Source organism: Anomaloglossus baeobatrachus, chromosome 4 (assembly GCF_048569485.1).
Source record: "Anomaloglossus baeobatrachus isolate aAnoBae1 chromosome 4, aAnoBae1.hap1, whole genome shotgun sequence".
NCBI classification, from domain to species: domain Eukaryota; kingdom Metazoa; phylum Chordata; class Amphibia; order Anura; family Aromobatidae; genus Anomaloglossus; species Anomaloglossus baeobatrachus.
The window spans coordinates 244,282,321-244,305,078 of record NC_134356.1 but is presented as its reverse complement, the minus strand read 5'-3'; the positions used below and the strand labels follow the sequence as shown (position 1 = coordinate 244,305,078).

General features: G+C 42.2%; 1 protein-coding gene across 10 annotated transcripts in view; it reads left to right on the top strand.

Annotated features, from left to right (window-relative positions):
- The window catches only part of PPFIA2 (PPFI scaffold protein A2), a 575,559-nt gene that overhangs the window by 441,096 nt on the left and 111,705 nt on the right, over positions 1-22,758 (top strand). For all 10 annotated transcript variants that reach the window (XM_075344766.1, XM_075344764.1, XM_075344763.1 and 7 more), the window contains 6 exons: positions 4,353-4,415; positions 4,538-4,629; positions 4,830-4,965; positions 9,273-9,493; positions 19,231-19,468; positions 22,045-22,074. In XM_075344766.1, the coding sequence (XP_075200881.1) occupies positions 4,353-4,415; positions 4,538-4,629; positions 4,830-4,965; positions 9,273-9,493; positions 19,231-19,468; positions 22,045-22,074 (780 nt within the window). The remainder of the gene's footprint in view (positions 1-4,352; positions 4,416-4,537; positions 4,630-4,829; positions 4,966-9,272; positions 9,494-19,230; positions 19,469-22,044; positions 22,075-22,758) is intronic.

The window sequence follows — 22,758 nt, the reverse complement described above, 5'->3', positions numbered from 1 at the left end:
CGCTGCAGTAGCGATAATGTTCGCTACGGCAGCAATCACCACATATCCCAAGAACGATGGGGGCGGCCGCTATCACTTTGCGACATTGCTAGCAATCACTAGCGATGTCGCAGCGTGTAAAGCACCCTTAACTGTCTACCGCCCCTGCAAACCTGCAAGAGGCGATACTTATTTTGAACTCTAACGGCATCTCCCCCAGACCATGAACTATCCCACCCCCGTATGAGAGGCAAAAAAGGAGACATTCACACAAGCTACACAAGCCCCTCTCCTATTTGTTAGACCGGGGTCCCTCAATAATACAAATGGGCACATTTCGACCTCCCCAGTATCTGATATCAGAGCCGTGCAGACTTTTCAGCCCCATCCACCAGATGACGTAGAAACTGTATCCTTTCCCCTCCTCTGCATCTGGGGACCCATGGACTCCCATGATAGCCAATCTGGAATGGAGAGGTCAGGCAGTTCCAGAAATTTGCACAGTCTCGGTAGCTCTGCAGGATGTCTCAGCGCAAATGCGGATGACCCCTTCCGGACAATGAGGTAGAACGGGTGCCCTCAGCGATACGAGGAATTCACCTCTTTGATTTTGGCAAAAAGCTGATGAAGCTGGCGCCTCATATAGAGGGTGCGACTGGAAACGTCTGGAAAAAGCTTTATAACAGCACCATCCATCTTCACCAGCCCGAACTCCCAGGCCCTCCTCAGGATCTGTTCCTTGTCCATAAAATAATGCAAACGGCAAAGAATGTCTCTTGCAACAGAGGAATTGGCCTCTTGATTGGCCCTGGCAACTCTGTGTACTCTGTCACATAGGTATGTGGCATCCAATGGTCTGGCGGTAACCTTGTTGAATATTTTTTGCACTTTAGAACGGAGTGACTCTGTGGGCCAGTCTTCTGGGACACCCTTTAACCTTATGTTGTTGCAACAACCTCTATTCTCTTGATCATCCAACAATAGTGCCATGTCCTTGAACCGGGTGTTATAAGACTCACAATCTTTTTCCAGCCATGAAACTCTGCATTCCAAGGACTCCTGGGCCTGTTCAGTGGCCGTGACTCTATTATCTAGGGCACCTATCTCTTCCCTCACTGAGGAAATAGCTTGTTGATGGGACTGTTTAATTCTGCAGACTAGTGCATCCAGGTCACTCTTGCTTGGGAGGGCCAGTATAAGCTCCCTCAGAGCCTGAAGGTCTGCTGCATTATATGAGTGGCACACATGCATGGAGGAGAGGGCTGAGCTTCCCAGGGGGGCCCTTCCACAGGGAGGAAGATGGCTGGAATGTCCCTGTCTGGGACAGCCCCTCTCAGGGCTCGGAGGTATCAGGGACTGCGACTCAGATGGTGTCCCCCCGTTCAGCCCCCCCCCCCGCTCCTCAGGGCCTCCTCACCTTCCTCCTCGTGGTGCTGTGCCTCCCTCATGGCTGCCTTGTGGTCACTGCTGGGGAGCTGCTCAGTAACGCTGCCTCTCCCACTGGCGAAATCCCCTTCTCTGCTTCAGCCCGTGGCCCTGCTTCCTCCTGTGTTCTTACGCCAGCAGCCGCCGGCTTCTGCAGTCTCACTGCATCTGGGGATTTCCCTCCAGGAGGACGCAGCGTGGGAGTCAGCGCCATCTTGCCGCTGCTGCCCGCCGCTCGCTTCACATCAGGTGAGGACCCGCTGAGGAACCGCTCCATCCTCCCGTTCTCGGGGTTGCAGCTCCAGCCACCGCAGTGAGTACCCCATGGGGCTTCTTTTTGGGTGGCATTTTCGGCAGAGAGGCCGAGATAGTAATAATATTAGGCGGTGGGTGCGAGAGCCCTGCAGGGATGCTTCCTCACGCCACCATGTCCAGGCCACGCCCCTACTTGATGATATTCTATGATCGATAAGTATCTGCCTATATTTCTTAACATTAAGGGAACCATTAATCGACCACGCCCCACTATTGCCTGACCATGCCCCACTATTGCCTCCACCACACCCCACTGTTGCCTCTACCACACCTCACTGTTGTCTCCACCACACCCCACTGTTGCCTCCACCATGCCCACTGTTGTCTCCACCACGCTTCACTGTTGCCTCCACCACACCCCACTGTTGCTTCCACCACGCCAACTGTTACAGGCACTCATAATTGGACTGCCCTCCAGCCCTCCAGCAAACAAACTACCTTCTGTTAAAGCCACATATTTCAATTTTGAGTTATCAGTCGAGACTACCTACAGCCAAATTTTTGTGCCTCCAGTATTTTCATGCATAGTTGCTTTGGTTGACTTTGTTTACATGTTGAAGGTAACATTTATTGCTTGCAATTTTTCCATGAAGAACACTTCTGGCCAAACGTCTACACAGCTGTTTCTGTCTCACCTAAAAGTGTTGTCCTGGCATTTTTGTTTTTTTTCTACTATTGGGCTAAGGACGTAGTGGCAGGTAAGTGCTAACTACCCGCTTTTTCTGCCATGTTCCAATCTTTCCTGGCTTAGAGTGCTTACATAGTCGCTACTGGTGGCGATTTATACTTGCTTACGTCAATAGAACAGTTTCTTCTCTTCTGCTTTGCTCTGTCGACGGGGCGTCACTGTTGGCATCATATTGATTGACAACTGGCTCTTCACTTTCTAACTTAGAGCAGGCTTGCTGAGTTAGTGCAATTTACATTGCATGAGTAGTATAATGAGATTAGTTTGATATTGACGCTGATACCCAGTGTAGATGACAAAAATCAAGTCACTTGCAGAGTTTTTTGCACTGTTGAAGCTCCAGCTCATGCAATGTAAATCGCAGCGCAACAGACCCAAGCGTGAAGCATATTGATGGGATTAAAAATTAATAAACGTTACATACTCATCTGTCCTAGGCCCACCACTCACCTGTCCTAATACAACCACAACTTCCTGATCATCTACAGCAGTTTTCAGGCCTTCTCTGGTGCTGAGGACTGTGATTTCCCTCTCAGTCATATGGAGGGTGAGCCACGTTATTGATATCAATGACTTGCATTGCAGCAAGCGGTCACGTGGGTACGACTTAAGTCTTTGACATTATTTTGATGGTGCGCCAAACATAAATGATGTCAGTGATGTGCGTGACCCACAGTGTGACTGGGTGAAGCCAATCACAGGCCTCTGCACTAGAATGCAACACCAGAAGATCTGAAGACTGGTGTGGATCACTGGGAGCAGAGACTGCATTAGGTGAGAGTGGATATACTGTAGGACAGATGAGTTTATAGTATTTATAGTTTTTTACTCCTTCCCAGTCATAAAAATAAGACTGTAAAATTCATACTTGCTGGATAATTGTAGTTGAAACCTAATTCACTAGAATTTGTAGAAATTCATAAGCAATTGGATTATGTAAAAATTGATTTGCTCATCTGTATCAGTATCTGAGTGCTTATTTACTTATTTCCCTGATTTTCTTTTGGAAGGCGGTTGAGCCTTAACCTCTTAATGACCATCAATATGCAATGTTTACTGATTGGAAAAATAAGGAAAAAACATCCCTTGAAGGGTTAACATGCATTGGTATCATTTGTATACTATAGCTAGCACTCTGCTGCATTGTCACAATCGGTGTTGACACTAGATATTGCTGTCAGTAAGGACATCAAGCATATAGATGCTTACCAGAGGGATGAGGCTCCCTCCTTAACCCTATCGGCTCCTCAAGGTTGCTATTGTGTGGTTCCAATGGTTGACATGGCATTTTTTAGGCCATATCTTGGCCTCACAGTCTAGTGGCTACTGCAACCCAACATAATTCTTCTTCCAATGTGGCCCGGTGATGCCAAAAGATTGGACACTCCTGACGTAAAGTGACATATATCAAATTTAAACATTGTTGGAAAACAATTAGACACAGGCAACAGCTGCGATCCCATTCTTTTGTGTCCTCCCCTGCCCAGGACATGTGGTATGTTCAGACTATGTTTCTGTCTGGCCAGACACAGCTATTACACAGTTCTATAGCAGGGATACATTTTTATCGCAGCACAGGAAAAAAAAAATGTTATTAATACATCCAATTGTAGAAATTATTATTATTCCAAGATCTATTGATTCAAATGTAATTTGCTCATGGGACAACTCATTTAAGGAATTGGAGTGTGGAAAATATGAAAGTTTAGTTTTGAATTTTCTAATAAAAGATGCTCCAACATTGTTAATTTATGGGAAATTCAGACATGGAGTGGTGACAGGTCCTCTTTAATGTCTGGAAATTACGGTACTTATTTCTATCTCACTATTGAAAAAAAATATGCAAGTTTGAACAAATTATGTAATAATCATATTTATGATTGAGATGAGGTGGGGGGTATTTCTTTTGCTTTATATTATTTTATACATCTTTTATATTTTGCAGAATATTTTACTTCAGGATTCAGAAAGTTACAGAAAACAATTAGAGGAATGTTTACATGACAAGGTAAGACTAATCCCGGGTGCATAGCTCAATTTTTTTATTTTGTATGTCACAATTTATATCATAAGCACAATTCTGATCAATGTTTGAACTTTATTTTAATTTTTTAACCTTTACTTTCTAAGGACCGATTAGCAGAAGAAATTGAAAAACTTAGAGTAGAACTTGACCAGATGAAGTTGCGAACTGGGTCCTTGATAGAACCAACTTTAACAAGGTATTTTTGGGGGGAGAAAAAGAACATGGGGTATATGTTAATGTATACAGTTAGCAGTTTGATTATGCAATAAGGTGTACCAGTAATTGGGCAATTATTTTAATCTTGCTTTTAACTTATCAACCATGCAGAAATCTGTTTAGATTTTTATTTATTTTCTTTTTGAAGCTAAACTATTACATTTCTTGTTTTTCTCTTAGGCCTCACTTAGACACTTCAGCAGATTTGAGGTTCTCTGTGACTTCACTGGTAGATTCACAGCCAGATTATCGCTCTACTAAAGTTATTAGGAGGTCACGCAGAGGAAGAATGGGAATAAGACTAGAAGAGCCAAAGGTATGGATCTGAAGATTTTTTTGCTCTGTTATATATTAGTCTAAAATTCTTGATCTGTGTAAACTGTGAAACCGTTAATAACCAATCATTATACTGATTGGTTATATTCAGTGGAAAAGTTACATAAAAGTAATATGCAGTAATGAGAGGTACACTGTGTTTGAATTCTATGGTTATTACATATAAGGACGGAATAAACACCATCTGGTCCCTAGAAAGCCTTAAAATTAGGTAAATACAATTTTAGGTGCGCAGCAAGACATGATAAATTTCACATTGTCAGTACTTATTTCAAAACGTTTGGCCAAAATGCAGAAGTTGCTAGAACCACTTTTAGCAATTATAGCTTGGAGTAATCTTCACATCGTTCTGGAGGAATTTTGGCCCGCTCGTTTTTTTACCAAGTTTTCTAAGTTTTGTGGTTTGTGGGCATTCACATATGCATAGTTCTCTTAAGGCCACTTCACACATAACGAGATCGTAAACGAGATCGTTACTACGTCACAGTTTCTGTGACGCAAGAACGACTTCAATTGCGATCTCGTCACGTTTGACACGTACCAACGATTCACCCCCTGCTGCGAAATCGCTGATCGATGCCGAACAGCTTGGGCCATTTCTGGCTCGTTGGAGTCCTGCTGGGCTGCATGAATCTGTATGTTTGACACCCTATTAACGATTTCGTTGACGACCTAGATGAGATGCACGAAGGCGTGTTGTTGCGTCCCCGTTTCCGCGCCCCTCTCTGCACCGATTGGTTAGCTCCAGGTGCAGGTGCGGCTTCGATCCGAAAAACACACCAACAAAGCGACCGGGTACAATGGACGAAGGAATCAGGGTGGAGACGCAGGTTCTATCTCAAAGCAAAGCGCAAAAGAAGTGACAAAGGGTGACGCGATCCAAAATTTAACCGCTAGATACGCCCCCAATCAGAACGCAGTATTGGCCGCCAATGAAAGCGGAGGGGGGGTATGGAAAAGGCGACGCAAATGCACGCCTACGTGACTCACTGCATTTTACTACGCCCCTAATGGGATTAGAATCGTTAACATAGTTGCTGTGTGACAGGGTCCCAGCGATTTGAAAGATCGTTATACGGGACGCATGCTCGTTCATAAACTCGTTATGTGTGACACCCAACATGCGATTTCAACAACGACTCATAAACGATCCAGAAAGTGTGACGTAGTAGCGATCTCGTTCACGATCTCGTTATGTGTGACTGGACCTTTAACAGCGCACCACAGTATTTCAGGTCGATCCAAACCTGGACTTTGACTTGGCCATTTCAACACCTTCTTACTTTTATTTTTCAGCTATTCTGATGTAGATTTGCTGATGTGCTTGGGATAATTTCCCTTTTGTGAAACTTAAGCTGCATTTACGCTGTAAGAGAATTGTTAACAACACTTGTATCACAATTATCTTGCTTTGTAAAGAAGCTGCTGATCACAAGATGAAGATTCATATTGTGTTATGGGTTGGTCTGCGTAAATGGACCCTTAGTTGCAGAGGAGCTTTAGCTTTCGGATAGATGGTTTCACGCATGACTTTACAATATGTTGATATGCAGAAGAGTTCATTATCACTTAAATGACTGCAAGTTACCTTGGTCCTAAGCTGCAAAACGAGCCCAAATCTTCACCCTTCACTACCACGCTTGACAGTTGGTATGAAGTTTTTGTGGTGACATGTGCTTATCTTTATCCAAAATTGGTGCAGGGTATTTTAGCCAAACATCTCACTTTGTAATTTTTGTGTCCTAAGAACCTTGTTCTGAAGTCTTGTAGCTTGTTCAGGTGCTATTTTGCAAATTTTAGCTGAGCTGTCTTTTTTTTTTTTTTTTTTTTTTTAGAAATAGGGTGCTTTTTCATGGCAACAGCTCCAAAGAAGCTGTATTTGTTCAGTATTTTACTATTTGTACATTTATGTACTTGAACATTTAAAGGTGTTTTTACTGATTCCTAACAGTGTATAACATATATAGTGTTAGGAATCTGCTCTGCTTACTGGTTCACTTGTGACTACAAGTATGTAATTTGCAAACTTTTGGTCACATACCACGTAGATTTTCATTTGCTTCTCTTTGCTTTGAACTCTTGAAGCAAATTTGTATCAGTGCCTATTTTACACGCTGTTCGGAATCAGCATGCTGCAGTGCATGTCAAAATTTTTCCCAGGGCTGGACAACCCCTTTAACATGTTTATTGAGGCCTATAGAATTGGAGTTGCAGCTCTTGGGCTTTTGTAATTTTTCTGAGCATTGCGCGTTCTAACCTTGGGGTGAAATTACCGGGGCATCTACTCCTTTGAAGTTTGCCAACAATCCTGAATGTTTTTCACTTGTGAATAATCTTTTTTTTATGGATTTTAAATTGTTTGGAAAGGCCTTATAACCATTCCCAGATAAATGGTTAGAACAATTGTTTCTGTGAGATCATGGCTTGATGTCTTTCTCTTTACCATTGTGTTAACAATTGCCTGAATCCTCCAGACCAACAAACTGCCAAAACGTCTGCTTTTATTGAGGTGGTCACACTTGCTGATGAACAATTACTAAAACTAATTTGATTAGTAGCACTTGACTGCTACTTCTTACTCTCTTAATTCTTATGGAATCAGTAAGGCCTTATGTTAAAAAAAAAGACAGTGTTTTGTCATGTGGTGTTCTTCATCTGAGATTGTATTTACCTAATTGTAAAACCTTCTAATGACCAGAAATTTGATTTAATTATGTCCTGATACATAGATAATACAATTTAGAGGTGATGTACTTAAATTTTCTCATGACTACATATTCTATTGTAATAAAGAAATAAATGTGCCCATACCTCATTGTTGTTAGCTGAATGCTTATTCATCTGATAGTTATCTTTGCATCTTCGGGGCCATTACTTCCACATCTATTTACAGACATCAACATCACTGTCCCCATTGGGGCTCACAATCTACATTCCCTATCAGTTTGTCTTCGGAGTGTGGGATGAAACCCATGCAAACACAAGGACAATGTACAAACGTTTTGCAGATGTTGTCCTTGGGGAATTGGGCATCCATGAACCTAACACTGTAAATCAATAGTACTAACCATTGAGTTATGTTGCCATACACATTGGATGGTCAGATGACAGGTTCATCAAACTCTTATGGAATGTGTATGGGACCTATGTACAAAATAACTTATACTCACCTAGGAGGGCGATCCGGTCTGATGAGAGTCACTGCTCTCCGGTCCGGCGCCTCCTCTCTGCTGCGTTTTCTTGCGGTTTTCTTTCTTCTGCGGCCTGTGTGCATGATGTGTGCTACATCATCCACACAAGCTGACATTGCGGCCTGCGCAGGTGCACTTTCATCAGCCCTGCTGAGGGCAGATCGAAGTATTGTAGTGCACATGCACTGGAAATCTTTAACCTTTCCTCGTACCTGTGCATTACAGTACTTTGATCTGCAGCAATGCTGGCTTGTGTGGATGACGTAGGACACGTCATGCAAACTGGCCTCAGAAGAACGAAGACAGCGATCACAGCAGAGAGTAGGTGCCGGACTGGAGAGCAGCAACACCTATTGGACGGGACCGCCCCCCTCGGTGAGTATAATAAAAGTGTTTTTTCCATTATACAGCACAGCCTGGGCTCTTATATACAGCATTCTGAAATGCTGTATATAAGAGCCCATTAGTGGTGGCCACAGCTTATAGTCGCCAAATCTAGTGACAGGTTCCCTTTAAACTTCACTGTGATAGCTATCATAGTTTCTCAATTCATTTCATTTCATTCTCATTTCATTTAAAATGGTTGTCCTCTACTAGGACAACCCCTTCTCATTACACCTTTCCGCCTTTTATAATATAAAAGCTTATACTTTCTTCCCATACTGTACCAGCTGTCTTTGGGATCATATTCCCAGGACTCATTTGATATTGTTACATCACGCAAGCACTGCACCCAACCACCAGCTTTTCCCTCCTCACATTTGGACTACAGGAAGTGAGCGGCAGCCACAGCTCTCGCTTCCTGTTGATTAACTCATACGGTAGGCTCAAAGGTGGGAAAAGAGAAGTTGTCAGTGATTGAATGCGGGGTTCGCTTGATGACACAATCTCATCTGAGCATCAGGATCACGAGCCCCGACACCACTAGAACAGCGCAATCACGGAAGGTGAGTATAAAGTTTTATATTGTAATAGGGGAAAACATGGGAAATGAGAAGAGGTTGTCATAATAGTGGACAAGCCCTTTTAAGATTAATGTAAGACGAACTGCCACAATGTCAGACTAAAATTTGTCCTTTTCTTTTAAATGATAAAGGTGAAGTCACTTGGTGATCATGAATGGAATCGAACTCAGCAAATGGGAGTCCTTAGCAGTCATCCTTTTGAAAGTGACACAGAAATGTCTGACATAGATGACGATGACCATGAAACTATTTTCAGTTCCATGGACCTCTTATCACCAGGAGGACATTCTGATGCTCAGACATTAGCCATGATGCTTCAAGAGCAGCTAGATGCCATCAATAAAGAAATAAGGTGCCTATTTTATAACATTGTCAACTTAGTGTATTATTGATTCTAGATTTTATATTAAAGCATTATTTAAAAGGAACCTGTCAGCTGCTCCAGTCCCCCTAAACCACCATGTCTCTACATTGTTATTTCTGCATTATAACAGCTTCCTCATTGTGGAGTTGCAATCACTATACACTTTCAAAATCAGGTTTTATTCTGTGCTCACTATGCAAGTATCTCAGGACTACTCTAGCGGAGCATTGGTTTTCCAGAACTTGTCCTGCCTCCCATCTTTTAAGCATGCTCCTCTTTGCACAATTTAAATGATTTGCAAGAGCATATTCACTATTGGCTCCTTGCAAATTTCATTCATCTGCACAACATTCTGCCTCCTTGAGAATGTGCAATGAACCGATTAAGCTCAAAACTATACACCTAGCTTTCATGTGCATTATAAGGGAAGCAGAACACCATACTCATGCGCATGATTTACAATGAGACAACAATGATGTGGCTCTTGCAAATTATGACAGTTGTTCATGTTTGCACCAGCTCCTCCTCACTATGCTCCGCTCTATCTGGCTCAAGGACACTGTTCTTTCTTGGTCCTCCTCTTACCTCTCTGACCACTCATACACTGTATCCTTTGCCGGATCCTCTTCCTCTCCTCTTCCCCTTACAGTCAGGGTTCCTCAGGGTTCAGTCCTCAGCCCCCTCCTTTTCTCTCTATACACAGCCCCTATTGGACAAACAATCAGCAGATATGTGTTACGTCACCGCCGGAGTCTGCTCCAGCGACTTCTGCTCCGATCGCCAGGCGACGCCGTGTTCCTGCCGTGGATGGTGCTGGTGATGGGAGAGAAGTCGATGCCAGCGGCACCAGTGGGCGCAGGCTCTGATCATCCACTGGGCTGGGTTAGCTTGGGATCTGCAGTACTTCTGGCTGACTGTGGGTGGCATGTGTCTTCCAGCTGAAGTTGCCAGCGTTCAGCTACAGCCAATGGGAAGACACCACACCCTTCTTATTTCCCCTCCTGTCACATGATCACTGCCAGATATAGTTCTAATTTTCCTGGCTCCTGTTACGTCCTTTTCTGTTGGTGATTCCTGTGTTGACTTCTGCGTGTTTTTGACTACCCTTCTGCCTACTGTTTTTGTACCTTGCTGCCCGACCCGGATCTGACCTCTGCTACGTTTGCTGACTACGTCACTGCCTGTCGATTCTGTCCCTGTTCCGCAATTCCTGGTTTGACCCTGCCTGACTACTACTCTCATTGGCTGCAGCCTTCCACAGGTAGTGATCTCCAGGGTCCTGTGTAATTCCAAATCCCTGTATAGGGGTTAAAGGGTTTCAGGGTTCTGGGGGTCCTACTTGGTGAGTGGCTTCCCTCTAGCCTCCCCTTTACAGCCCATCTGAGTCTGTGGATCCAGGCAGGCATTACAATATGGTTTCCAGTCCCATCTCTATGATGATGACACTCAACTGTAGACATCTTCTCCTGACATCACCCCTGCACTATTACAAAATACTACCGATTGTCTGTCCGCTGTCTCCAACATCATGTCCTTCCTCTATCTAAAACTGAACCTATCAAAAACTGAACTTCTTCTGTTTCCTCCCTCTCCTAACCTTCCGAAACCGAATATTACCATTTCTGTGTGTGGCTCTACCATTACGCCCCAGCAGCTTGGGGTTATATTTAACTCTGATCTCTCCTTCACTCCCCACATTTGTTCACTTGCTCGTTCTTGTCAATTTCACCTCAAAAACATCTCTAGAATTCGACCTTTTCTTACCGTTGACTCTGCAAAAACTCTTACTGTCGCTCTCATTCATTCTCGCCTGGATTATTGTAATTCTTTACTAATTGGTCTCCCTGTTACTAAACTCTCCCTTCTCCGATCCATTCTGAATGCCACAGCCAGGATGATTTTCCTCTGCAACCGCTTCACTGATGCCTCTGCTCTTTGCCAGTCATTGCACTGGTTGCCTATCCGCTACAGAATCCAACATAAACTTATCACTCTCACTCACAAAGCTCTCCACGGTTCTGCACCACCCTACCTCTCCTCACTCATATCTGTTTATCACCCAACCCGTGCCCTCCGCTCTGCTAATGACATAAGACTGACACCCTCAACAATTCGAACCTCCCACTCCTGTCTTCAAGATTTATCACGAGCTGCGCCTATGCTCTGGAACACACTACCAAGAGCAATCCAATTAATTTCCAACATCCACACCTTTAAGCGGGCCCTAAAAACGCATTGCTTTAGACTAGCCTATCACCTCACTGCCCTGATCTAATCTAGTCCCTTTCTGCCCTTCATAAAAATTTACTTCCAATTCTTGTCCCCTGTACCTGTATAAATTCTGGCCAATGACGGGTTCATGCAGCTGGTTTTGAATACCCTATTAAGTCGATGACTGGACCATATACAGTGCCTACAAGTAGTATTCAACCCCCTGCAGATTTAGCAGGTTTGATAAGATGCAAATAAGTTAGAGCCTGCAAACTTCAAACAAGAGCAGGATTTATTAACAGATGCATAAATCTTACAAACCAACAAGTTATGTTGCTCAGTTAAATTTTAATAAATTTTCAACATAAAAGTGTGGGTCAATTATTATTCAACCCCTAGGTTTAAAATTTTGTGGAATAACCCTTGTTTGCAATTACAGCTAATAATCGTCTTTTATAAGACCTGATCAGGCCGGCACAGGTCTCTGGAGTTATCTTGGCCCACTCCTCCATGCAGATCTTCTCCAAGTTATCTAGGTTCTTTGGGTGTCTCATGTGGACTTTAATCTTGAGCTCCTTCCACAAGTTTTCAATTGGGTTAAGGTCAGGAGACTGACTAGGCCACTGCAACACCTTGATTTTTTCCCTCTTGAACCAGGCCTTGTTTTTTTGGCTGTGTGATTTGGGTCGTTGTCTTGTTGGAAGATGAAATGACGACCCATCTTAAGATCCTTGATGCAGGAGCGGAGGTTCTTGGCCAAAATCTCCAGGTAGGCCGTGCTATCCATCTTCCCATGGATTCGGACCAGATGGCCAGGCCCCTTGGCTGAGAAACAGCCCCACAGCATGATGCTGCCACCACCATGCTTGACTGTAGGGATGGTATTCTTGGGGTCGTATGCAGTGCCATCCAGTCTCCAAACGTCACGTGTGTGGTTGGCACCAAAGATCTCGATCTTGGTCTCATCAGACCAGAGAACCTTGAACTAGTCTGTCTCAGAGTCCTCCAAGTGATCATGAGCAAACTGTAGACGAGCCTTGACATGACGCTTTGAAAGTAAAGGTACCTTACAGGCTCGTCTGGAACGGAGACCATTGCGGTGGAGTACGTTACTTATGGTATTGACTGAAACCAATGTCCCCACTGCCATGAGATCTTCCCGGAGCTCCTTCCTTGTTGTCCTTGGGTTACCCTTGACTCTTCGGACAAGCATGGCCTCGGCATGGGTGGAAACTTTCAAAGGCTGTCCAGGCCGTGGAAGGCTAACAGTAGTTCCATAAGCCTTCCACTTCCGGATGATGCTCCCAACAGTGGAGACAGGTAGGCCCAACTCCTTGGAAAGGGTTTTGTACCCCTTGCCAGCCTTGTGACCCTCCATGATCTTGTCTCTGATGGTCTTGGAATGCTCCTTTGTCTTTCCCATGTTGACCAAGTATGAGTGCTGTTCACAAGTTTGGGGAGGGTCTTAATTAGTCAGAAAAGGCTGGAAAAAGAGATAATTAATCCAAACATGTGAAGCTCATTGTTCTTTGTGCCTGAAATACTTCTTAATACTTTAGGGAAACCAAACAGAATTCTTGTGGTTTGAGGGGTTGAATAATAAATGACAATTTAAAAAAAATAAAAAAAGAAATAACATTATTTTTTGCTGCAGTGCATTTCACACTTCCAGGCTGATCTACAGTCCAAATGTCACAATGCCAAGTTAATTCCGAATGTGTAAACCTGCTAAATCTGCAGGGGGTTGAATACTACTTGTAGGCACTGTATAACAAGCTTTCCCCCCCCCCATTCACCTTTTGTGACTCCTCTATTTCCTCATAGATTGTAAGCTTATGAGCAGGGCCCTCACTGTTCCTGGTATCTTAATTTTGTTATTTTGTATTGTCTCATATTGTCTGTACATGTCCCCTCTGAATTGTAAAGCGCTGCAGAATATGTTGGCGCTATAGAAATAAAATGTATTATCATTATTATTTGCAAGTTTGGAGACCGGACTAGTCCAGGAGAATCAATGCCCAATCTGATTAGTACTAAGACATTTCCATAGGGTGAATTCAGAATCAAATTTGATTTTCGAATTATATAGCTATTGCAAAGTTAAAGGCACAGGTTGCCAGGATGCAGAAACAATGTTATGTAGAGCCATGGTGGAGGCTTAGGGAGGGCTATGGCAGCTAACAGAATCCCTTTAAAAAGGTTTATAGTGGGTTATTTGTTTTGTTTTTTTTTGTTTTGGCTTCTTCTTTTTTGACGCCATTGTTTAATGGAGTTTTCACACATGAGATTAAAGAAATAAGGCTAAAAATTCTATTCTTGTTAGGGTTACTTAGAATCATTGCAGTGGTCAATTTTACATTGGCAATTGAGTGGTTAAGTGAGACAAGCTCCTGACTGCCATTAAATGTAAATCCTAGACTTTAAGTCTGTATCTTATGCACCAGCTATGACCATAGAGGCATCCAGTTCATAAGTCATTTGTAGGTGTCCTATAATACTTTGCACCAAGACATCAGCAGCAGAAACTGACAGCTGTGAAAGTTGCTTGGCATGTTCTCCTTTGACCAGACATTTTTTTCAGTGCATTCTACAGATCCTAATATGGATAGAGATATGAAGAATTTAGACTCTACATCAATACAGTGAACTCTTTGTCAGGTTCCGCAACCCATTTTTGAAGAATGTTTGCAGCGTTGCAGAGAGTATTACCGTATTCTGCTGTAAAAGGGCACTGGCCTTACAAAAATACCTTTATCATGGATTGTGCAACACTATCTAGGTAGATTGTATGTATCAAAGCAATATCCCCTTAAATGCCAGGATCAAATATCTCCCAGCAGAACATTGTCCAGGGCATCAAACTGTTTCTTCTTATTGTACTGCATCCTGGTATCATCTCTTCACCTGGCCATCCACAGGATGTAAATCGAATAATCGTTCTAGACCACTACCTTCCATTGCACCATAGTCCAGTTTTCATGATCACATGATGATAGGCGTTTTTGGAAGTAGACGATGGTCAACATGGGAACTTTTAGTGGTCTGTGGCTATGCATCGCAACAAAGCTGAAATAAATTGTGTATTCTGACACCCAGCATACATTATTCAGTTCTGTAGACGTTTGTGTTCCAGTAGTTTTCCTGGAGGATAGGAACAGACTTGCTAGCCCTTAACCTCCATCGGACTCTGTTGCATGTTCACCAGTTATCCTTCCTATGAAGACTTTTGGTAGGTATGACTGCATACTGGAAACACCTCACAAGTAGAGATGAGCGAACCTGAAAAGTAAAGTTTGGTGTTTGTACAGAACATGGACTTTACTAAAAAAAAATTAGTGTTCGAGTTTGGAGTTCAGTTGCTTTACGAATGCTAACCACTCGAGTGAACATCGCTGTGCTTTTGTACACTCGGTGCTCAGTCCAGTACAAGCAGCTTGCAGTCTCTAAATGGCTCGCACTGGGTATAACAACAGCACTAGCAGATGTTGTGTGCACCCCCCAAAAATTTCATAAACTCCACCCACCCTCCCCCAGAAGTGTTTGGTTTATGGCTGGCTGTATGTGGGCAGAGACCTTAACTGCCCAATTAGAGACTTCCATTGGGGTTCAAGTCAAGTCTGCGTCCCAAACCGAACTTTATCTAAGTTCCGGCTGAACCCACCGAACCGATCTTCCACAGGTCTGCTCATCTCTACTTACAAGATCTCCAGTTATGTAGATGAACTGACCCAGTTCTCTAGCCATCATATTTTGGCATTGTCTAAACACTTGCCAATTTTTTTCTGCATTTAAACAATCAAGTATAAAACCTTTATGCTTTCTTGGTGCCTGACATACGGTTTAAGTATACCCTTCCCCAGATAGGTACTATAGTACCAAGATAATCAATGTTATTAACTTTGTCAGAGGTTTCACTGTTCTGTCTGATTGGTGAACATATCCTACAGTCAGTTATATACATTTGTATCACACTTTACCCCTGGGCTTGGCAGTTCTTCATGTACTTTTCAGATAATACACCCAAATCTAAATAACAGACTGGACATGAGTACTATGCACAACACTACTTATACCAGATCTCAGCAGGCATGAGAGGCAGACTAGCAGAATACATTTACTATGACTGAAATGTCATGTCTGCTAGCACCAGCAGAACCTGAGACAAATGTGGAAACAAGACAAGTTGGTGACATCTGAAATTATACTTTTTCACCGCGGAAAGCTAAGCTACTGTGACTGTGTTTCTGAGCCATTTCTATTTATTGCATTCCAGCTCTTTTGCCTGTGGCTACTGTACAAAGACATCCTGCTTCTGTCCTATTCTGAGAGATGCTAGGTACACATGACACAAGAAGTTATGTGAGGATATGTCCGCCTAGGTAGTCTTATTGTTTTCCAGTAACTTTTGGACACAAGAATGCCTGAACACAACAATAAGAATAGATAAATGTGAAAAACACTGTAAATCAATTGCTCATGTATTTATTATTACATATTATAGTTAATAAATTAAAGGGAACCTGTTAGATCCAATATGCACCCAGAACCACAAGCAGTTCTGGGTGTATATTAGTAATTCCTGCCTAACAGTCCCTGGCGGGAGAGAGGTGAGTGAAATCATCCTGTGACACTGCATATTCATTAGCATGATAGCACACCCAAAAGGGCATACTAATATCCTAATGAGGGGCGACTGACTAATGTCCAGGGGGTTAGTCCCTGCGCTCATTAGCATACGAGATAAGATCTTTAGAAATACTTTGTCTAAAGATCTCTTTATCTATGCTAGTGTATACAGGGACGGTTAGGCAGGGATTAGCAATATACATCAAGAACTGTTCTTGATTCTGTGTGCATATTGCGCTGGACAGGTTCCCTTTAAAGTAGAGACCAGTAGGATGAAGCTACATGCCTCAATATATTAGCAACACCAATAAGCAAAAGTTGTGGGATTATAGGAATCAAAGGATAAATAGACATGTTAATGATATACAAATGTGACAAAATAGAAGTTTCACAATATCTTGCTCCATTTATTATCAAGTATAAGCATCATGCACAGAAATGCACTCTTCGTGGCATGTTCCATGTGGTCTTCAGAACAGTCCCTGTCTATCACGTGTCTAAGAAAAAAGCAGCACTTATCACTGAAGAGGATAGACCTCCATTCCAGTCTCCACTGCCATTTTTAACACTGCCAGATAGTCCTTGACTGTGCTTTGCTGAGGTCAATAAAGAAGACTTCTCGAGGGAACATCACACTGATTGTGTGAGGTGGCATAATGTATGGTAGCTAGACCCTTCTAGTCTTCATTCAAGCAATACTAACAGCTCAGCATTAGATTGATTTGGTCTTGGAACCTATGATATGGCCATTTCTCCTGTGTCACAGAAACAGGTTTTAAACATCACTGGACTGCATGTTGCGTGTGCTATTGTGAGTAGCCTGCATGGTCTAAAACTGCGTCCATAGACTACAACATCTCCAGACTTGTCTCCCATTAACCCCATTTGACACATCATTGCTCAGAAATTCCAAAGGAAGCTGCCAGCAGCAGATCTTGATGATTTGCATGCCCAAGTACATTCAGCATGACAGATCAATACTTCCACAACTATTAATTATCTTATTGATAGCAGCTGAGGCGTGTTTGGTGCTCATACAGGTTGCTCAATAAATTGAGATGTTTCAAAATATTTGTTTCCATTGTTCATCATTTGTATATCATTAACATGTCTGTCGATCCTGCGATTTTAATAATTCTATGACTTTTTCCTTTGTGGAGTTGCAAATTCACTCGAAGATTTTATGAAAGGGATCAGGAAATGTTTTTTTTCCAGCTATTGGCCCAACCTGTCTTAAATGAGTGTTTTACATTTTTGGACAGCTAAAAATAGACTTTTTGTAGGCTCTAACTTTATGAGATAGTCAGCTTATCTGCTAACTCAATAGCGGATAGGTCATTTGGAAACAAGTAACTATAGTTTGAGCTAATTGCTGGGTTCAGAGTTTCTGTGACACAAGAGGTTTAGAGCCATTGTTCACACCTGTATTATGCTGGTTCTCAGACCTTTGTAACCTGCATTGACTGTTGTCATATAATTGTAATGTTTCTGGAAATCCTGAAATCAGGGAAAATTAGTAATTCTACCAAAAGTTGAACCTGTCAAAATGTATTTTTATATAATTGTGAAAGATCAGGAATAGAGACACATGGATATTTGGGTTTGCTGAATCCGCACAAACTGAAAACAAAAGTTTGGTTTAGGAACCGAACTTGACCCTGGACAACGACCCGCATACAAGTCAATGGAGAAGAGAAGTTCTGTGCTGTAAAATGGTCGTAGTAAAGGCTAGGGTGCTCCAAAAGGAAGCTAAATGGGGGTAAGACAAGGACAGTTAAACATGTTTCCCGGAAGATAACACTGCAGTCAGACTCTTTTCTGGGCCCTCTGATTAAGCTTCATGAATATTCACTGTTTTCCCCACGTACCCTCTGTGCCAGTTTGCTGTATGGAAGTGTAAAGAGAAAAAAAAAATTTAAAAAAAGTGCGTGGACTCCTGCCCTATTTTTGAGAACCAGCACAGATAAAACAAGACAGCTATGGTCTGCAACCCCTAGAGGTCTGCTTTACAGTGGCTGGTTATCAAAGCTGACAACTGGTGGTCACAGCCTGCCGCTACTGCTTTGCCTGCACTGGGTATCGAAAATAGGGCAGGAGCCCACTTCATTTTTTTGTTTTTTACAGTGGAGCACCGTCTGATCACGGGTGTGCCAATACTTGGCATTGCAGTGATGGGGTGAAAGTGCCAACAACAGAAAAGCTTGCTGATTCGCTGCTCTGCAACCTTTCAACAAACTTTATTTGGAAGAAAAGCCAGAACAAGAACTGGTACAAGTCTGCCTACGGGTCTGAGACCTGAACACCTGGTGTTCAGCACAAACCCCAAACTTCACAGTTTGGGTTTGCTCATCCCTAATCAGGAATAAAATTCCATTGTACACTTCTCAACAAGATTGGGTGGAAACTGTTACAACCAGTATTTCTAATTTTTATGCTTTGGTGTCATATACAAAATATACATGTATAGTTGACAGTACAATGTGTCTGGTTTATATCCTTTAGACTTACTCAGCTACCAGGTTTCCCAATCATTCTTGAAGATGTAGGATAATAAAGTGTAGATGTTGCACTGAATACAAAGTAACTGAACTGAATGTGAAAGCAGCAGACAGTAGTGACACATGCTCCTCAGGGATAGTAATGAGATAAGTGGGCATGAAATCTTGGCATGTATCTCTTTAGCACAGTTAAACAAGGCGTGCTATGATACTGAACTGAAAGTGGGGCAGACAGTAGAAAGGCTGTGGAACATATGAAAGCACAAACAAAAATCTTGAATTATGTACAAACCTCTTGTAAGAAGCGGCTCAAAAGAGAAATAAGATTATGCTGTTGATATCAATGTCTAATTGTTGGGTCTTTTCTTGATCTATCATGATTTCCACCAGGCTGATTCAGGAAGAAAAGGAATCTACAGAATTGAGGGCAGAGGAGATAGAGAACAGAGTAGCCAGCGTTAGCTTGGAAGGTCTTAACTTGGCAAGAATTCACCCAGGTACTTCGATCACTGGCTCAGTGACTGCCTCCTCCTTAGCCAGCTCATCACCTCCAAGTGGACATTCCACACCCAAGCTCACACCACGCAGCCCCGCAAGGGAGATGGATCGCATGGGAGTAATGACACTAGTAAGTTATTATACATAGTTATCTATAAGATGTCACCTTATCGCCCTTCACATGTTGAAACATATCTAGTCAATGTTACATGAATATTTGTAATAATTCCCTTTTCTTAAAGGGAAGCTATCATCAAACTCATTGATTAACTCAGGTTTCTATTTTAAATGCATTTTTAACATTTTTCGGCAATGGTTCTTTTTTTAATCCTTTCCTGACATGGCTAATTCCAGATTTTTGTGTTTTCTTTTTTTTCCTCCTCCCCTTCTTCTAAGAGCCATAACTTTTTTTTATTTTTCTGTCCACAAAGACATATGAGAGCTTGTTGTTTTTTGCAGGATGGGTTTTATTTTGATTGACATCATCCATTTTACCACATAGCGTAGTAATAAGTGGGAAAAAAATCCACGTGATATTGTGAAAAAGCACAATTCTGACATTATTTTTTAGGAATTGTTTTAAACTGTACTTTGTGTGGTAAAATTAAGCTGGAAATATGATTCCTCTCCTTAGTATGATTACAGCAATACCAAACATGTCCAGTTTCTTTTTAAATTATTTTAGTGGTGAAAAATAAATTATGAAATTTACGAAAAAATGTTTTGGATTGTGTCACAATTTTCCAAGACCCTTAACGTTTTCATTTTCTAGTTGAGAGCGCTGTGTAAGGGCTTTTTTTTTGCACAGCAAGATAATGTTTTTATTGATATTTTAGGGTAGATATGACATTTGATCTCTTGTCCTACAGCATTTTTCTTGTAGTGTTGCGTGACCCCCCCAAAAAAATGTTGCCATTTTATTTTTTTTTCAATTTAGAGGTTTACAAAATGGATTCATTAGTTTTGATACATTGGACTTTTCTGGACATGGCGATATCACAAATATGTATTTTACTATTTGTTTTAACATCTTTATTTTTAATGAGGGAAAATGGGGATGATTCAAACTTTTTATTTTTTTACGCTTTTTTAAATATTTTACCTCTGGCCGAAAAATGGATCCAAAAAATGCATGCCTTTTTGCCACATTTCAGTGATTTTTCGGTGCATTTTTCAGTTCACGTTTGCCCATGAGTTTTTCAATGGCAAAACCTAGTCAAAAACTCCCACAGAATTGACTTGCTGCTTCTTTTTTCTGCACCCAAAACTGCAAGGAAAAAAGAAGTAACATGCGCACAGCCTTTCTCAATTCTCATCGACTTTGCTGGGGAAGGAAATGCATTTCTGTTTTGGGCAACAAACTGTACCCAAAAACACGGCAAAAACGCAGAGTGCGCTCAGGGCCTAAGGGGTACTTTGCACACTACGACATCGCAGGTGCGATGTCGGTGGCGTCAAATTGAAAGTGACGCACATCCGGCATCGCAGGTGACATCGTAGTGTGTAAAGCCTAGATGATACGATTAACGAGTGCAAAAGCGTCGTAATCGTATCATCGGTGTAGCGTCGGCGTAATCCATAATTACGTGGACGCAATGGTCCGATGTTGTTCCTCGCTCCAGCAGCAGCACACATCGCTGTGTGTGAAGCCGCAGGAGCGAGGAACATCTCCTACCGGCGTCACCGCGGCTTCCGTAGGATATGCGGAAGGGAGAAGGTGGGCGGGATGTTTACATCCCGCTCATCTCCGCCCCTCCGCTCCTATTGGCCGCCTGCCGTGTGACATCGCAGTGACGCCGTACGACCTGCCCCCTTAATAAGGAGGCGGGTCGCTGGCCAGAGCGACGTCCCAGGACAGGTGAGTCCATGTGAAGCTGCCGTAGCAATAATGTTCGCAGGGGCGGGGACTATCGCGTGCGACATCGCAGCATCGGCTTGCGATGTCGCAATGTGCAAAGCCCGCCTAACAGTCACGAATGGAGCTCCACTCCACAGGCATCTGTTAGATGCAAGTCCTTTCTGTAGGTCACAGCCATTAACTTCCAAGTATGGAGTGAGCTAACTTGTGAGATCTCTCCATATATACATTCACCACTTGTGCCATACATGTATGGCAAATGTCTGTAAAGGGTTGATATCAAAATCTGTATTGAAAATAAAAAGTAGAAATATTGCAGTTTTTACACTGGTCACTGGGGCTTTTTTAAACTCCAACTTCCTATTGTTTCAAGAAACAACATATGTACATAGCTACAATGATCAGATCAAGACTTTTGTATTGAAGTGCCTAATGAGCCTGTGCAAAGGTCAGTAGAGTCAGCTCTGCCATCACTTATTGTGATTGTTACAGCATGTGTTGTCAGCTGTGTAAAATCCTAAAACTTCAGTAGAAAAATTAATTGCACCTAGGGTAAAAATTAATTAATATAACTAATCTGATGTTAAAAATAGTCTATTTGTAACATCAATTTAGGGTGGATTTTCACATTTCCACCACAATATATTTGTAGAAGGTTACTATATGTAATTGTGTGCACACCTATGAACTATTTAAGGGCTGTATATCGTTTTGCAGTATTTCTGTATGGTGAAATCTTGTAGTTTTTTAAAGCCTACTGTATGTAAATATGTAGCTTAAGAAATTATTTATATCATTTCACGTCTTATTGATCTTTTAAAACTTATTTTCATTTCTTCCATATCTAGCCTAGTGATTTGCGGAAACATCGAAGAAAGGTATGTGTTCAATTTTTCTGCTACCATATGGTTAGATTTTAGAATGATGGCAATATAAATGAATAGATACACCTGACCCCATAGATTTAGAAATTATATTTTTTTCTGTTTTGGCTAACAGGTAGGATCCATAAAGAGGTCTAAAGAGGTCCAAGGACTCACTCATATGAGCGTATAACATGGCCAAGTGCTATGCGATGTTTTATCGGACAGCACACGGCCCAAGGTTATACTATGGGTAGTGCCAACTTGTGCTTTTTTTCTCATGCAGATTCACTTATATGAGTGGGTGTCATTTGATAGTCGGATGACACACCCCTACACAAGTCTATGAGTGCGTGGTAATCATGTCGTCCGAGTGCAGTCCGTTATACACCAACACAGACAAGGGAGAAGATGGAGAAACTAATCTCTCCATCGTCTTCTCACCTGTCCTCTGATTCTCACATGCAAGAGAATCAGATCACAATAAAATGACACTCTGCTGACACTCGCAGCAGAGTTTGAGCTGAGTGTCATTAACATAATCCAGCCAATTCTCTCACTTGAGAGAATATACACTCCTGTGAGCGCAGCGTAATACAGGTAATAAATATATCAAACCTTCTACTTTAATCATATTAAGATAAGGTCCCCAGTCTCAAACTATCAGCACTGGTTGCCTGCTCTTGGGAGTTTATTTCC